The sequence below is a fragment of the Dromiciops gliroides genome, chromosome 1 (genome assembly GCF_019393635.1).
Source record: "Dromiciops gliroides isolate mDroGli1 chromosome 1, mDroGli1.pri, whole genome shotgun sequence".
NCBI classification, from domain to species: Eukaryota; Metazoa; Chordata; class Mammalia; order Microbiotheria; family Microbiotheriidae; genus Dromiciops; species Dromiciops gliroides.
Window position 1 is genome coordinate 234,250,392 of NC_057861.1, and position 17,936 is coordinate 234,268,327.

Here is a 17,936-nt window from a genome sequence, read left to right on the forward strand (position 1 = left end):
TGTGACTCTAGGCAAGTCTCTTAACCTATTTGCTTTAATTTCCTCTACTGTAAAGTGGGGCTCATAATAATACCTTGCAGGGTTGTTGTGATGATCAAATGAGGTAATATTTGTTAAAATGTTTGGCACAGTGTCTGGCACATATTAGATGCTTTATATATGCTTGTTCTTTGCACTTGACTCGCGTTTAACTAGTTTTGTGCTGAAGAAAAAAAGAACCTGTGCCTTCTCTCTGTTAATTATTTCCTACATATCCTGTATCTTTCTTGCCCTGTATATATTTGTTTATTTGTTGTCTTCAACATTAAATTGTAAGCTCCTTGAGGGCAAAGACTGTCTTTTGGACTCTTTTTTGTATTCCCATTGCTTAACACTGTGCATGGCACTTAGTAGGTGCTTAATAAATATTGATTGATTGATTAAAATATCAAAGGTAACTGACTGCCCCTTCTTTGGGTTCCTATAGATGTTGTCTTTCAAGAAATGAGATTCTATCTCCCAGGCATGAATAATTTTGTCTCCTTCATTTTCTCAGTCACAAAGACATCCTTATTTCAGTTGGGCAACTGTATTGTACAATCTCATCCTAAACCTTTCCCCTCCTCTGTTACCCAGGATGGTGCATGCCTTTTAAAGCTTGCCTCCTTCTATGATGTAGCCCTGTGGATTTATAGATTGTGTAACTCTAACCTGAATTTCCCAGCCTTTCCTGATCTCTCAAATTTTCAGAGTTCTTTCCTTCTTCAAATGATCATGGCTACTTAACTGTTTACATGTCATATACCCCCAACTAGAGTATAGACTCCTTGAGGTCAGAGAATGCTTTTAATTTTGTCTTTGTCACTTCCATGCCTTACTCAAAGTAGTAATTTGATAAATGCTTGTCAAATTGAATTGAATTGGAAACTACCAAATAAAATGCTGGTATGAACTCTGACTTTGTTCTACTTCCAGCCCTTTCCTTCCTGTCCTGGAGTTTCTGTTTTTCTCAGTCTTAACCAGAAATGCATTTTCTGTTTCTTGTGCTAGTGTAAAAAATACTGGTTAAAATTCTGCCACATGATGTTTCTAGTTATCCCAAGGACTGTCAAAAGAGTAATTTTGATTCATTTTAATTTCAAAACAAGTGCATTGACGTTTTCTTCTTTATGTGGAATATTTCATATACTCCCCTAATTGATGTATTAGTTGATTTTGCTAAAACTTCTTTCCTTTTCTTTGTTATGAAACATGGTGTGTTTTTTTTTTTATATGGGAGGAAAAATATATTTTTTGGGGAAATGAAGATGATATAAAACCAAAAGATAGCAATAAAAAATTAATTTTTCCAAAAATAGTCTAAAAATGTCATATAGAATTTTTACAAGTATTTAGGGTAGGATAGTGTTGCTGTAATAATTCTTTAAGACATTACAAGAAAGCTGGGAAAAACTGACTATGATTGGAAGTCGGCTAAGTGACATTTGTTGTTCTTTCTTCTTCTCCCTTCCCATCCCTTGCTTTGGGGATTGGGGGAAAGGTGCTCTTCCCCCTTCTCCACCCACACCCACACCCAGCCCCAAGGAGGTAACCACAGAAGAAGTCAGGGAAAGGTAGCCTTATCTTGAAGGTTTCAGGAACCTTCTCTGAAACATATAAAGATAATAAAAAAAAAATAAAATTTGAGACTCAAATGGTATTAAGAGGTGGGATGTTAAACCTCAAAAATGTTATTTGTTTTATAATTTATCCTCTTTGTTTTTCTTCTCTTTTATAAAATATTTTTATTACAGGAAGCTTATTAGATTTCCTTAAGGAAGGAGATGGAAAGTATTTGAAGCTGCCACAGCTGGTTGATATGGCTGCACAGGTACTTCTTTATGTATATCTATAGATAGGTTGAAAAGATACCTAAAAATTTAGAAAAAAACTAGAAAATGTTGTGGGGTTGTTTTTGTTTGTTTTTGTTTTTGTTTTTGTTTTCATAAAATCGAGCAGGGAGACCATAGATCTTGCTTAGTCCAACTTCTTCACCTTGCAGATGGAAAAGCCCAGAAAGGTTAAGTGATTTGTCTAAAGTCACTTAGCTGACTAGTATCAGAGCTAGGACAGTGACCCAAGTTTTCTCTTTCCTAGTCATTTGTGCTTTCTATTACATCACTGTCTAATTTTTTTTTTAAGTAAATAACAAGGAAAGTGTTAGAACTATATTACTGTACTTGTAAAGAAAAATTCATAAATTTTTGAATACATTTTGTTTTGATAGTGGAGTACTTCCTAACAAATACCCAAACAACCAAACTTATAAAATTCATTCTGGAAAAGATAGCTTGATTATCAGTTACTAAAAGAAAGGAAAGATGTGCCCTTTAGCTTTGTCAGTGTGGTGCTAACAATGTATTTGAACAGAATCATTACATCTACCTGTAGAATTTATTTATATTTTGATAGTCATATATTTTTGCCTCTACTTTCCTTGCTTACATATATTCATGATTTTAATATATCACATGGACATTAAATTTTCCTATTATGAAATCTTTTTCATAATTTCATCAGATAAATTATAAGAAATAAGCAATCAGTGATCGCCTTATTTATTATAGACCTTGTATAAATTATATTGGACATGAGTCTGTAATAAAATAGTCCAAAACAGTAACTTAATAGGTCATTAAAGAGCAATGTAGTGTAGTGGAAATGAACTTTTGGAGTTGGAATACTTGAGTTCAAGGCCAAGTTTTGCAACTTAATAACTGTAACTTTGAACAAGTCACTTAATATCTCTGAGCCTAGATTTGTTACTTGTAATGGAGATGATAATGCCTGCTATTGAGGGTTTCTGTGAAAATCAAATGAGATTATGTATGTGAAAGAAAATAGGAATCACAATTTAGGTTATGTTTATTTGCTTTACTGCTTAGAAACCACTTTCAAACCATAAAGCAACATAACAAGCCAAAGATATTACCATCTTATATACTTCACAGATTTGTGATTTTTGTCAGTGTGGGCTTTCCCTTTACTGCTACAGATGAGAATTCCTCTAATCAATCAGTCAATTGACAGTCAGATATTAAAAACCAATTATGTATACCAAGTCTTATTGTTGATTCTAGGAATACAAAAATAGATTCAGGTGGTCTTTGAAACTTCTTGTAGCCAAAAAATTCATCATTCTCTGACAACCTGCTTATGAGTCCTTCTAAACTTAGCCAGACTTTTCCTTGAATTACAGACATACAGTATGTTACTGGGCCCATATTCGGAGTCTTTCCACCTTGGAAAATTGGGCCTGTCAGAGCTTGCACTCTTGACAAATCATTCAAGAACCCATAGACAATAATTTCATGATGATAGAACAGAACTTTTATGGAGAATTATTCTACAGTTTAGAACATATACACATATACATGCACACACATATAAATTTATATATATATACATACACACATATATACATATCCATATCTATATGCTTGTATGTATTTTCATTTGCCTGTCTTTTTGGTTAAATGGAAATGACTTTCTGTTTGGAAGGTTTTATTCTATAAAACTATAGTAATGAATTTTAAGTTGAAAATGATTGAATAATGTAGCCAATATGCAATTAGGGATGTTCCTGGTTTTTGAATTTCTGAGAACAAAATTGTTTTATGAGCCTGCTATCCCTCAATAGGGACCTTAATATAGCAGCATAATTCAAGGTATTTTATATTTGTTGATTAGTATGTTAGCTTTCTGACATTCTTGACATTTCTGCCAAGTCTTTAGGCAGTCTGGATCCATTCTAATACTCTTGTAATCCTTGCTAGTCGGAAGACACAGGAACCACCTCATATACATATTCCCAGGGTAGATTAGAGTATATGCTTGGTATGCCTCTTGCATGGATTCATGTTGGGCTTTATGAAACCCACAGTTCTTTTGGGTGGTGGTAGTAGTTTATCTTCACTGGCAGTGCTTAAGAATGTGTATGATAACTACACATATTAGTTTACTTAACAGTCTTGGCCTGGAAAGGACTGGTGGACATCCATACAATTGTTCTTTCAAGTTCCTATTATCCACTTTTTTCCTGGACTGGTATAGTTAAATGACTACTAGAAATCCTAGGATCATAGAACCAATGTATTTATAAGTTGAGAGGTGAGCAAAAACTCACTTCACCAAATCCAACCCCCATTTTAAAATCTCAATTTTAACTTGATTTAGCAATTTGCATTTCTAACCTTGCAAAGTATTCCATTTTAACCATCATCTAACTTGTATCTAAAGTAGCCTCTAAATTGTTCTATTCTCAAGATTGCTGATGGCATGGCATATATTGAAAGAATGAACTACATCCACCGAGATCTTCGAGCAGCAAACATCCTTGTAGGAGATAATCTTGTTTGTAAAATAGCAGATTTTGGATTAGCAAGGCTAATTGAAGACAATGAATACACTGCAAGGCAAGGTAAAACTTTTTGTTGTTGCTCATTTGTATCCAATTCTTTGTGACCCCATAGGGGGTTTTCTTGACAAAGACACAGGAATGGTTTGCCATTTCTTTCTCCAGCTCATTTTACAGATGAGAAACTGAGATAAACAGCTAGTAAGTGTGAGGAGGAAGAAGAGGGAAAAAATTGACAAAGCAGATAGTTAAATCCAAAAAGTCTGACATTATTATGCTGTGTTCCACACCCATCCTTCTACCCTTCACTTCTGCACAAGAGTGGGGGGCTATGTTGGTTCTTTGTAATTTTGTAACATTTATTTTCTGTATTCATCAAATTCATAATTTGGGGTTTTTTAAAAATAAATTTATAGATATCTTTTGTTTTTACATTGCTTACATTTCTCCTATATTTCTTTCTCCTTCCCCTTCCAGAAAGCATTTTTTTTTTTTAAAGAAAAAGGGGAAGGGGCAGTTAGGTGGTGCAGTGGATAAAGCACCGGCCCTGGATTTAGGAGGACCCGAGTTCAAATCCAACCTCAGACACTTGACACTTACTAGCTGTGTGACCTGGGGCAAGTCACTTAACCCTCATTATCCCACAGAAAAAAAAAGAAAAGAAAAAGGGGAGGAAGAGAATAATATGCAAAACAAATCAATACATCAAAGAAAATCTGGAGGGGTGTGTGTGTGTGTGTGTGTGTGTGTGTGTGTGTGTGTGTGTGTGTGTGTGTGTGTGTAAAATGTCCCACACCTGTGGATGTCTTCCTCCTGAAAAGAAACCAACCAGGAAGAAGTATCTTCTCATATCTCTTTAAAGACAGAAAAAAAGACCATTGGAAAGAAATCAGCAAAACTGATAAATTTCGGAAGTTACAGCAAAAGCTTCTACAAAGGTTTGAGGATGGGAATATCACCCTACATCTTTTAGATGAATGGTTGATGTTTCTAATTTTGTGACATCCACCTTTGGATTTTTTAAATTATTATTATTTAACTGTTATGGTTATTATATATATTATTTTCTTGGCTCTGCATATTTCAGTCTGCATCATTTGATGTAGATATTTTTCTGTATTCATCATTTCTTATAATACTGTAATATTCCATTACATTCAAGTACAAGTTTGTTTAGCCATTCCACAGTTAGTGGCATCTACTTTGTTTTCAGTTCTTTGCTATTACAAAAAGTGCTGTTATAAATATTTTGGTTTCTATGGAGACTTTGTTCTTATCAGTATTCTCCTTGGGGTATAAACATAGTAGTGGAATCTCTGAGTGACAGAGTATGGACATTTTATTTTATTTGCATCATTCAAAATTCTTTTTCACAATGGTTGTACTGATTCATAACTCCACAAACAAGGCACTAGTGTTTGCTGTCACTTTTCATAAAAGGAGAAGAGAGATCAGAGCCCTGTAGGACACCCATTGTTAGCATGTGTGGCCTGGATGAAGATGCAGCAAAGGAAACTTGAGAAGAAGGAGTCAATATTGTTAGGAGAACCAAGAGAGAATACTGTCATGAAAACATAAAGAGAAGAGAATATCAAGTACAAGAGGATAATTGAGAGTGTGAAAGGCTGCTGAGAGGTCAAGAAGGATGAGTATTAGGAATAGGCCATTGGATGGTGGTCATTAAGATATCATTAGTAACTTTGTAGAGAACAGTTTTGGTTGAATGATGAATTCAGAAGCCAGAATGAACAAAGTGAGAAGAAAAAAGTGGAAACATTGATTATTGATGGCCTTTTCAAGGAGTTTAACCACAAGAGGGAGGAGTGAGATAGAATCTTAGTGAGCTGGATGCATCAAGTAAAATTTCTTTTTAAGGATGAAGGATATATAAACATATTTTTAACCAGCAAGAAAAAACCAGTAGACAGAAAAAGATTGAAGAAAAATGAGAAAGTGGTGATGATAAAGGGGGCAGTCTGTTAGAGAAGATGGGATGGAATGGGATCACTTTTGCATGTAGAAGGGTTTTAACTTTTACAGTGTTGTGTTATTTGTATATTATTTCTTAGAGGAAGCTAGGTGGCGTACTGGACTGAGTAGCAGACCCTAGTTTTGCATCCTGTTTCTGCCACTAACACTGTGATCCTGAGCAAGTCTTAGCTTCTGTTTCCCCATTTCATAAATGGGGATAATGCTGGTACCCACCACATAGGCTTATGAACATCAAATGAAATAATACATGTAAAGTGCTTTTCAATCCTTAAAGCTCTATGTAAATGTTTGACTAGAGTTATTATTGAGTTACCATGTGCAGTGCCTCATGAAGCTTTTATCTAATAGGAGCTTATGATACTTATATATGCAAAACGTGTTGGAGGAAGTTTGATAATATGCTACTGGACTCCTTGGGAGGAAAGAGAATTGTTACTGACTGGGATAATTAGGGAAGAATGCACAATGGAGATGGTATTGGAGCTGATTCTTAATGGATTGATGGGATTTCAACAGATAATTTTGGGGAAAGGAATTCCACAATTGGAATGAGTAAAAGACTTGGAGGTAGCATGGGATGTATATTGGGAGTAGAAAAAGAGCTACTTGATCTGTGGCCTAATTTAGTGCATATGGAAAAAGATTAATGTGAAATAAAGCTGAAAAGGTAGAGTGGTGATCTTCTTTATCCCTTCCTATTCCTTGGCCCCTACATAATCAAAACTTTAAAAAATGTTCAATTTAATTCCATTTTTTTTCAAAGAACAGAAAACTATTTTCTCTCCCACCTCCTCCCTTTGAAAAAGAAAGAAAAAACCCTTGTAACAAATCTGCACAGTCAAGAAAACAATTCCTGCAATGACCCTGTCTATATGTGTTTCTCACAAAATATATGTGTCTCAATCTGCTTCTTGTATCTATCACCTCTCATCAGGAGGGGGGTAGCATGTTTCATCCTGCATCCTCTGGAATCAAGGTTGGTATTAATTGATGTTAGAGTTCTTAGTCTCTTAGAGTTTTTTCTTTATATTGTTGTTATTGTATAAATTGTTCTTCCTATTTTGCTCACTTTAATTTGCATCAATTTATATGAGTTCCCAAGTTTCTCTGGAAATTTCCCCTTCATAATTTCTTACAGTTCAGTAGCATTACATTACATTCATATATCAAAATTTATTTAGTCACATTGCCACCACAAAGAGAACCGTAATAAATATTTTCATTGATAGGGGTCCATTTCCTTTATCTTTAATCTCTGGGGTATATAGCCTAGAAGTAGTTTTGCTGGGTCAAATTTTGACCCATTTGATAACTTTCTCGGCCTAATTCCAAATTTCTTTCCAAGGGGGCGGCTAGGTGGCGCAGTGGATAAAGCACCGGCCCTGGATTCAGGAGTACCTGAGTTCAAATCCGGCCTCAGACCCTTGACACTTACTGTGTGACCCTGGGCTTAACCCCCATTGCCCTGAGCAAAAAAAAAAAAAAAAATTCTTTCCAGAAGCTTCATTTAAAGAGGGCACACAGATCTGAGAGGTAAACTACTCCTTCCTCTCCTATTTATCTATGGTATCACCCTTTATGTCTAATACCCATTTTGACCTTATTTTGGTATATGGTATAAAATGTTGGTCTGTGCCTGGTGTGAGATTTAAAATTGGATACAAGAGCATTAAACTCTCCTTTAATCTTTCCCTTATATATCTCCCAGACCAGTAAGTGAAAGAAGCCGCTGAGCTTTAGTTAGAGCTTTTATTGTTTGGGAATTAATTAGCCAACAAAACATTATATTATATTAGATTAGATTAGATTAGGGAGATAGGAAAGTAGAAATACAAATAAATAGTCTTAGATCTAAGCTTAGTCTGTATTCCGTATAGAACTCACCAAAAACCCAAGGCCACCTCTGAGGCTGAGAACAGCGTCAAGCACGTGCTATTACAGAGGATCAGGCCAATCACCAAGGACTATGCTGTCGAACCCGAGTCAGCGTCTGTGTGCCCAGCAAGCCAGTGAGTGAGCGAGCGAAAGAGGCCCCACTTCCGTTCTCTCCTTGCCTTTGAGCTCGCACCCCGGAAGTGGAGTGCTTAGCAGACACACGGGTGGTTCGTCAGGGGTCTCCTCCCTGAAAGGGTGGTCCTTCAGTTATCCTAACCGACTGTTAAGAGCTTCACTTTTTACCACACTGGTTTCTGCCATACTATCCTCCAGTTTTCCCAGCAGTTTTTGTCAAATACTGAGTTCCTATTCCAGAAGCTGGATCTTTGGGTTGTGGCGAATAAATCTATATGTGGTCGCCTTTTTTCTGTCAGAGTTTGGGGAAAATTAGCTAGGGTTTCTGATATATTTGTTACTTATAAATTAGAAGCTTTAGCACCAGTTTTTGGTCCATTAAGCATTTATTAAAGTATATTAAATATTAGTAAAGAGCACACATGGCTCTGAAAGATAGAAAAGCCTAGCTAGGGTCTAGGGGCAGAGAGAGAGCAAGGCGCCACCACCACCTCCAAGTCTCAGGCCAAAAGGAAGTCCCCATGCCTTTGTGAGTGGAAGCTTCCTTTTGGTCCCAAGAGGTGGTCTTTCCACACTGTTTCAAACTAATTTGCTAGCATCACCCAAATCCATTGGTTCACTGAACTTGAGGGCAATCCGTGCCACGGTCAGAGTTCAGATACACCCCTCCTCCCCCTCTCAGGTAGGTGTGGTTTTAATCAAGTCAACTTTAAGTGAGTTAATCAGCAGAGTCAGTACAATCAATCTCAATATTATCCTCTCCATCAGGGGCCTGTGGGCGTCCCAAAATCCATTACCCTCTCACAGGGTTTATCAAACAGTACATTACTGTAGTCATTTACTACTGTGTCTCCTGTGCCTAACCTATTCCATTGATCTACCACTCTATTTCTTAGCCAGTACCAAATAGTTTTGATGCCTGCCGCTTTATAAGTATAGCTTCAAATTTGGTACGGCTAGCCCACCTTCCTGTAGATTTTTTTCATTAATTTCCTTGATGTTCTTGACTTTTTGTTCTTCCAGATTAATTTTGTTATTATTTTTTCTAATTCCATAAAATAATTATTAGGTAGTCTGATTGGTATGGCACTGAATAAATAAATTCATTTAGGTAGAATTGTCATTTTTATATTAGCTTGGCCTATCCATGAGCAATTAATATTTTTTCCAGTTATATAGATCTGATTTTATTTGTGTGAAAAGTGTCTTGTAATTGTGTTCATAGAGTTCCTAGGTTTGTCTTGGCAAGTACACTCCCAAGTATTTTATATTGTTTACCATTACTTTAAATAGAATTTCTCTTTCTATCTCTTGCCTGCTGAGCTTTGTTGGTCATGAATAGAAAATGCTGATGATTTATGTGGGTTTATTTTGTATCCTGCAACTTTGCTAAAGTTGTTGTTTCAAGTAGTTTTTTAGTTTATTCTTTAGGATTCTGTAAGTATACCATCATATCATCTGTAAAGAGTGAAAGTTTTGTTTCCTCCTTGCCTATTCTAATTTCCTTTTCATCTCTTATTACTAAAGCTAACATTTCTTTTTTTGGGGGGGGGGGCAATGGGGGTTAAGTGACTTGCCCAGGGTCACACAGCTAGTAAGTGTCAAGGGTCTGAGTCCAGATTTGAACTCAGGTCCTCCTGAATCCAGGGTCAGTGCTTTATCCACTGTGCCACCTAGCTGCCCCTAAAGCTAACATTTCTAGTACAATATTAAATAATAGAGGTGATAATGGACATCCCTGTTTCACCTCTGATCTTATTGGGAATGCCTCTAACTTATGATGTTTGCTGATGGTTTTAGGTAGATACTGCTTATTATTTTAGGGAAAGCTCCACCTATTCCTATGCTCGCTAGTGTTTTTAATAGTAATGAGTGTTGTGTTTTGTCAAACACTTTCTCTGCATCTATTGAGGTAATCATATGATTTTGGTTAGTTTTGTTATGATGTGGTTGATGATGTTGATAATTTTCCTAATGTTGAACAAACCTTGCATTCCTGTTATAAATCCCACTTGGTCATAGTGTATTATCCTGGTGATCACTTGCTGTAATCTCCTTGCTAATATTTTAAGATTTTTGCATCGATATTCATTAGGGAAATTGTCCTGTAATTTTCTTTCTCTGTTTTGGCTCTGCCTGGTTTAAGTATCAACACCATATTTGTGTCATAAAAGGAATTTGGTAGAACTCCTTCACCTATTTTTCCAAATAATTTTCTTTCCAGAAGCTTCATTTAAAGAGTGCACACAGCTTGTCAGTCATCTCCTCATTTCCCAACAGGCTCCATTCATCTGGACTTTTCCATTATTCCCCTCCTTTGCTCTCTTTTCAGCTTCCTTGTTGTCTTCCTCATTAGAATGTAAACACCTTGAGGGTACTGGTTTTGTGTACATAAGCATTTTTTAAAAGATGCAGACTCCTTAGCACAGCATTTGGGACCTCTTCACATGGTCCCAAACGACTTTTCTAGGCATAATCTTCTCCATTCCCATAAATGTACCCTGTGCATTAGCAAAATTGAACCACTTGCCTATACGTATTACATGTATATGTATCATAAGCTCATATTAGATATAAACTTCATGAGGCACTGCATGTAACTTAATAGTAACTCTAGTCAAACATTTACATAGATCTTTAAGGATTGAAAAGCACTTTACATGCATTATTTCCCAGGCTAGATCATATGCTCCTTGAGGGCAAGGATTATTCTGTCTTTCTATCCCTTTGAGAGCATAACACATTATGTTACACATAACAGGTAGTTATTAGATATTTGTCTAATTAATTTCAAATTTTCATACAAATATATAAAAATATTTGCTTATTGATTTCAGGTGATATTTTATTCATTTTAGGTGCCAAATTTCCAATCAAGTGGACAGCTCCTGAGGCTGCATTATATGGCCGTTTCACAATTAAATCTGATGTTTGGTCATTTGGAATTCTGCAGACAGAGCTTGTAACAAAGGGTAGAGTGCCATACCCAGGTAAGCATGCTTTTAAAGTTTTGGTTGTTCCATTCATTCCTATTGGTGTGCGTATATATAGTTAAAGTTAAGGAACAGTAAACAAACTTACATATTGCTTATATTTTTATTATGTACTGTATCCCTTTAGGAAATTTCCATACCAGAAATTTGCCCACAACAGTCAAATCCTAGGACTAAACAAAATGTCAGATGAGATTGATCAGTCTTTAAGTCTGATTTTATATGTTTGACATTTAAGACCCTTTACAATCTGGTGTCAAACATTACTCATCTTCACATATGCTATGTTCCAGTCAAACTATCTTCCTTGTTCACACACAACACTTCTCCCATCTCCATGCTTTTCCACAGGCTATCTTCTGTATCTAGAATGAAGTCCTTTTTCATCTATACCGCTCCTCTTATTGCTTCGCTTCAGAACTCTAGTTAGACACATCAGAATTTTGCTAATTAGCCTGGTTATACCTCCCACCCCCAAATTCCCTTTATTTTACGTATTATATATGTGTGTGTGCACATATACTAAATAATTGTTCGTTTGATTGCTTGAGGTTTTTTTTCTTGGAAAACTTTATTGACAAGGTATCATTTTCAAAAACTTGATAGTGACTAATGAGAGAAAAAACAAGTCTTTTCCTCTCTGAACAAAGGCAACAGGTGAAACTTTCTAATGTTACTCCAAAAGAACTGAAAGATCTAGATCCTAATTAAAGGCAGTGCTTCGATGGGACTAACACCCCTTTTCTATATCCTCTTCATCCCTTACCTAAACTTCTGGTCCCTGATAAATGTTTCCTCATCTCCATTACATATATCTTTTCTCCTTTGTCTGTAATATATCCCTATTGACACTTAGCATCTAATCAACTCCTTTACCATCTCCTCTATTTGTATGTTTCTAACCTAATATACCCTTTTTGTGCTCCATCTAACAAGAATTGACAGGGAAAGGAAGAAAGGGAAGAAATGGATAAGAATTTATTTATATCTCCAGAATTCTTAAAGTCAATGCCAGTAAAAATGGGGTGGCTAGGTAGTACAGTATATAGAGTGCTGGTCCTCAGAGTCTTCCTGAGCTCAAATCTGGCCCCTGACATGTACTAGATATGTGACTCTGGAGAAGGAAATGGCAAGCCACTCTTTGCCAAGAAAACCCCAAATGGGGTTGTGAAGAATCAGACGTGACTGAAACAACTGAATAACAACATTCCAGTTGCCAGTGAGAAGTATAAATTCTGGAAAGTCCTACCAAACCAAAACTGTGTAGGCAATATGAATTATTCTTTTGTCTAAGGACAAACCTAAGTTTAGAGAGTTAAGTCAGTAAAAGATTATTTATGAAATGATGGCTCATGAAACTATGTACTAAGACATAGAGGAGCCGAATGAGACGCAAGAACCGACGGGCAACAGAGAGTGCAGTTTTCTGATGTCCTCATTGCAGCAGGAGCTGCAGCTCCCGTATTGGACTGCACAGCCACACTGTGGCCTGTGGCTCTTCAAGGCACTGATCCAAAGTCGTCCGAGACTGGTGGAAGCCTACTACTACTACTAATCTCTGTTTATATCTCTGTACGAAGTATCTCCTGAAGTATTTCAGTATGCATTTGTTTTCTGGTAGTGGTAGTAGGCATGCTTTATAAACAGTGATAAAATCAATCAGAATTAATGGGACAAGCCAACTTTAGTCAAATTCATGTCCCTTGGGATCTATTAGTGTTATGTTTTAAACAATCCTGATTGGAAAAAAAAACAAGCGATCTTGGCAGGATAATGGGTTTCCTATCATAGATTATCATCTCATATGGATAAGATTCAGGCTTCTGGTAGGAGTTGGATTAGAGGGGAGGATGAAAACAAGCATTTATTAACACTTTCTATATACTAGGCACTATGCTAAGTGTTTTACAATTATCTTATTTGATAGAGTAACTAGGAGTACCTGAAGAAATTTAGGGAAGTGCCTCAGTATGAACCTTTAGGATATTGGCTTCCTAAAATAAGATACTTAGCAACATCCCACCTCTCCCAATTCTACTATGTAATGCTTTAAATTTAAATTAGCACAAAAATTAGGATATTAGTAATCATAACTTGAACTTGTATCATTAAGAGACTGAATAATTTCATTAAGTTTATGTAATTTTCATGTTTATTTACCACTGTTGTTCAGTCATTTCAATTGTGTCCAACTCTTTGTGTGACTCCATTTGGGTTTTTGGTTTGGGGCTTTTTTTAGGGGGGGGTGTTTTTGTTTGTGGGTTTTTTACAGACAGGGAACTGAGGCTAAAAGGATCGATTATCTTGCCCAAGGTCACCTATCTAGTGTGACTCCAGGCCCTGTACTGTATCCATTGTGGTACCTAGCTGCCCCCTTATTTACTAATACAGACGTAGAATTAGAATCACTTAGTTTTACATCATGACTATGTCAAGAAGACATAGGATTTTAATAATACTTAATAAGATTTAAATTTAAATGATTTTTCACAGAATTATAATCAGGCTCTTGGTAAAAAAGAATTTCCTAATACATTGTTCATCTTCTTTTAATAAGCAACATTTTAGTTATCTCTGATAGTTTTAAATTATTTTCATACATTTTACTGTTTCTTTCCATCTTCACAATAATCATCCTGTGAAATAGGGTGTTTTGGGTTTGATTGGTTGGATTTTTAAAAATCCTTTTGCCGATGAGAAAATTGAGGCTGAGCTTAATTGACTTACCCCAGGTAACAAAATTCAGAAGTGGCAGAACCAGAAATATAAATTGTTTTTATGATTTCTGTCCTAATGCCTTTTTGTTATACCACACTGTCTCTTCTTCACTATCTCAATGTTGGGGTATCATTAAGTGTTAGTTTTATGATTTAACTAAAAAATATTAATATCCTCAAGAGATAACCTAAATTGTTATTTATAGCACAGATCTTTGAAATTGATTGTATTAAATTCATGGTGACTTTTAGTGGTATTAAAAAATAAAATATGTCATAGCAGGTTAACATGTTAATAGAATTTTTTTATTCCCTTGGTATATTGAAATTTCCTTATTTAGGAGATGTTAATTGGCCATATTTAATTTTGTTGGATTTTTAAGTTACTTTTTCCTCCAAACAAATATACTTGACAGCACATTCCACCCCATAACCCCTACCCTAATCCTACTATTTGCTGCTTTGAATTTTTTTGTACTAGGGATGGTAAATCGTGAAGTCCTGGAACAGGTAGAACGGGGTTATAGAATGCCTTGTCCTCAAGGTTGTCCAGAATCTCTCCATGAGCTGATGAACCTTTGTTGGAAGAAAGACCCTGATGAAAGACCAACTTTTGAATATATTCAATCCTTCTTAGAAGACTACTTTACTGCTACAGAACCACAGTACCAGCCAGGTGACAATTTGTAAGTCACAAGCCTACACTATATGCACAAATTTGCCAAAATGTAAAGAACTTGTGTAGAGTTCCTCACTTATGTAAAGGAATCTAAAGAAGAAAATCTGCACTCTGCATGCTTCTCATGGCAAACTGGAATTCCAGACGGTTGCACAAAACCACTTTTCAAGTGTTAAACTCTAAAGAACCAATGATGCAATTTTCCAATTTATTTCAGGGTCCAAAGGAAGTTTAACTAAGATACTAATGAATGTTGGCATGATAATGAATAGCAACAAGGCTACTATTTGTAAAACCCTTCCTTTCTTTAGTTCCCACAAACTCAAAAATTTCGACATTAGGGGAAAACTGTTTAGCAAATATGTATAAACCTGGGAGATAAAACACTAATGCAAAATGACAGTATAGTATAATTTTAAACCAAGGAACTTTTTGGTATGGGACCAAACACTTCCATTCCAGCTCTATACAATTTTATCCATTCATAATTTTAAGAAAATTTAACATTTTTGATAGATAAACCCACAACATTGAGTTAATTTTTCTTTCGCTTGTGATAATCCAGGTTTTGGAGATAAGAAAAATTAATCCGAACAGTGTATAATTTGATTAAATGTTAGGTGTCAGGCAATGGAATTGGAAAGCATAATGCACTGTTAATGTTAATACTTATTTTCATGTAACTGGAAAAGAGCATGAGAGATTTTTTTTCCTTTTAATTATGTTTTGATTAGCTCAAATTAGAATAAAGAGATATCTAGGAAATGTGCTCATATTTAATAGGGTTTATGATGATGAAAGTTGACAATTTGTGACTTGAAACCATACCCTACAATCTGAGGGGAGAGTTATTAATCTTTAGTTGGTAAGAAGGGGGAAAAAAGCCAATCTTTAGACAGTGCATTTTTTTTTTTAATGAATTTGGTACTGTGAGATATAACTATGTACTCATGGTGATGGGTGCCACAAATGTAAAGTGTCACTAGTTCAGGGATTTGAATGATTGCACTTTTGCTTTTCTTGAATATAACGTTTAACAGACAGAGGAAGAAGATGTATTTAAGAGAAAAATGGGAAAAGAGAACTTGAAAAATGTTTAGGTAGAGGGACAGAGTTGTTTAATGTTGGTCTAATATAGTGACAACATGGATTTTCTGGCATTCAAAACATCCCACACTGTAACTATTTTCTGTGATTTCAGAGATAGGTAATGTGACTAAGGTAATGAGGCTTTATGGCTTTATTTTTTAAAAATATAAATCCAACTCTGTGTTGTTCCCTTCAAACTAGTTAACACAGAAGGCTATATATACCCTTGATTCCAACAACGCTGTCATTGCCCAAATCATTTTTGGAACCCTTTATCTGGAATTGCCTTCAAAACTTGTGTTCTTTAGAATGTTTCCAGTGGTGATAGATCTTGGTCATTTGTTAGATGCATTTGTTTTTTGGAAATGGCCCAAAGTTCAGACTTAAGTATGGTGAATGTGGCAGGTGATCAAGTTGGATAACTCTTTAAACCTAACCCCTAGTTAGGTGAGGGTGAGAGAGAGAGAGAGCGAGCGAGCGCAAAAGGGAAAGCTGGCTTTGATGGTAATTCCATAAGAGGAGTTCCCCCTTGCAATAAATGTTGTTTTCAAAGGATACAACTTTGAAGGACACCATTTATGTTTAAAAAGTAGCTTCTCTTTGCAGTCATACCTTGTATTAAGCAATAACATCATGTCTCTACAGTTTGGGAATGACATTTATGACTTTGTTACCTGAATAAATCATGAAAATTTAAATTTATGCTATGGTATCTGCTAACATTCAAGCCATTTTTTTAAAAAAGGTGATTTTAAAAAAAACCAATGCAAATGGGCAATAGAATTCTGGTACTAAAAATTATAATTTTTCATGTTTACATTACCTACTTAGTATTGAATCCCTCTACCAAATAGATCTAAGAATAGTGCCATCATATTATTTTCCCTTGTCTTCTATAAACCTGTGATATCAGATTTTTAAAGGGCTTTATGTAAACTATGAAATTGTAATTTTTCTAAGCATTTAGAAAGGGTAACACAATTATATGTTTATGTACTAATGTTGTTAAAGAAAAAAACAGCCAGAAAATGATGCTGGTATTCATTAGGTTTTAACTGAATGGAACAGTTCCTTGTAATAACATTTGTATAGTAAGGAAATTAAAAACTAACTTAACATGTATTCATTTAAAATTGTTATGTATTTTTAAACCTGTTGAGAAAATCAACTTTCTACATTAAAGATTTTTTCCAACAACTTTTCATCTCTAAAATATCAATGTGGAACTTACCCTATCGAAAATGAAAGTTGGCAGAAAAAAAAACAACCTCTAGCACAAACACTTTTTAAAACTGAATAATGGTAGCCTAAAACTTAATATTTTTATAAAATATTGTAATATTGACTTGTTTTGTGGATACACTTGAAAATAAAAGTTCTCCTTGAATGCATCTGTTGCTGTTCAAGTTCTCTTTCTAACAAAAATTTCATGTGAATATAAAAGATTTTTTGTTTGAAATAAAAGTTATTTTGAATTTATTTTATTTAAAACATTTTGTATTACTTGGAAATGAGGGACCTGTTATTTTCCGATTTAATCTGTAACATTTTAAACAACTTGCTATTTCCTTTTCTCTCAGATGTCTAGTCACTTAGTAAATTTTTCACAAGTATTTCTCCACAGATAATTCCCTTTTCACCAGTATCACTTTTTGTATGTGTGTTTTATTATGAAGGACAAAGTGAGGGGAAAAAAAACATTGTTAGATTGGACAAAGATAGATAGATATATGCACACATACACATATAGGGTTGAAATTAGTGCAGGATATTATATACAATACTTTCTGTCCCTGAGGAACTTAATAGTATATTCCAAGGGGCAGCTAGGTGGCACAGTAGATAGAGCACTGGCCCTGGAGTCAGGAGGACCTGAGTTCAAATCCAGCCTCAAACACTTAACACTTACTAGCTGTGTGACCCTGGGCAAGTCACTTAACCCCAATTGCCTCACCAAAAAAAAAATAAAATAGTATATTCTGAGAGTAAAAAATACATGAATACCTATTTGTCAGTGTGTTTGTGTTGAAATTGCTTAAATAGAAATGATTAAAAATTATATGAAATTATTTTAATATGAC

At 35.2% G+C, this 17,936-nt stretch overlaps 1 protein-coding gene across 3 annotated transcripts in view; it reads left to right on the forward strand.

Annotated features, from left to right (window-relative positions):
* The window catches only part of YES1 (YES proto-oncogene 1, Src family tyrosine kinase), a 91,043-nt gene extending 73,797 nt beyond the window's left edge, over positions 1–17,246 (forward strand). For 2 of the 3 annotated variants that reach the window (XM_043971713.1, XM_043971706.1), the window contains exons 9-12: positions 1,773–1,849; positions 4,285–4,438; positions 11,215–11,367; positions 14,569–17,246. In XM_043971713.1, the coding sequence (XP_043827648.1) occupies positions 1,773–1,849; positions 4,285–4,438; positions 11,215–11,367; positions 14,569–14,777 (593 nt within the window). In that variant the 3' untranslated portion in view covers positions 14,778–17,246. The remainder of the gene's footprint in view (positions 1–1,772; positions 1,850–4,284; positions 4,439–11,214; positions 11,368–14,568) is intronic. The other variant, XM_043971722.1, reaches the window with a different exon arrangement.
* The last annotated feature ends 690 nt before the right edge of the window (positions 17,247–17,936 follow it).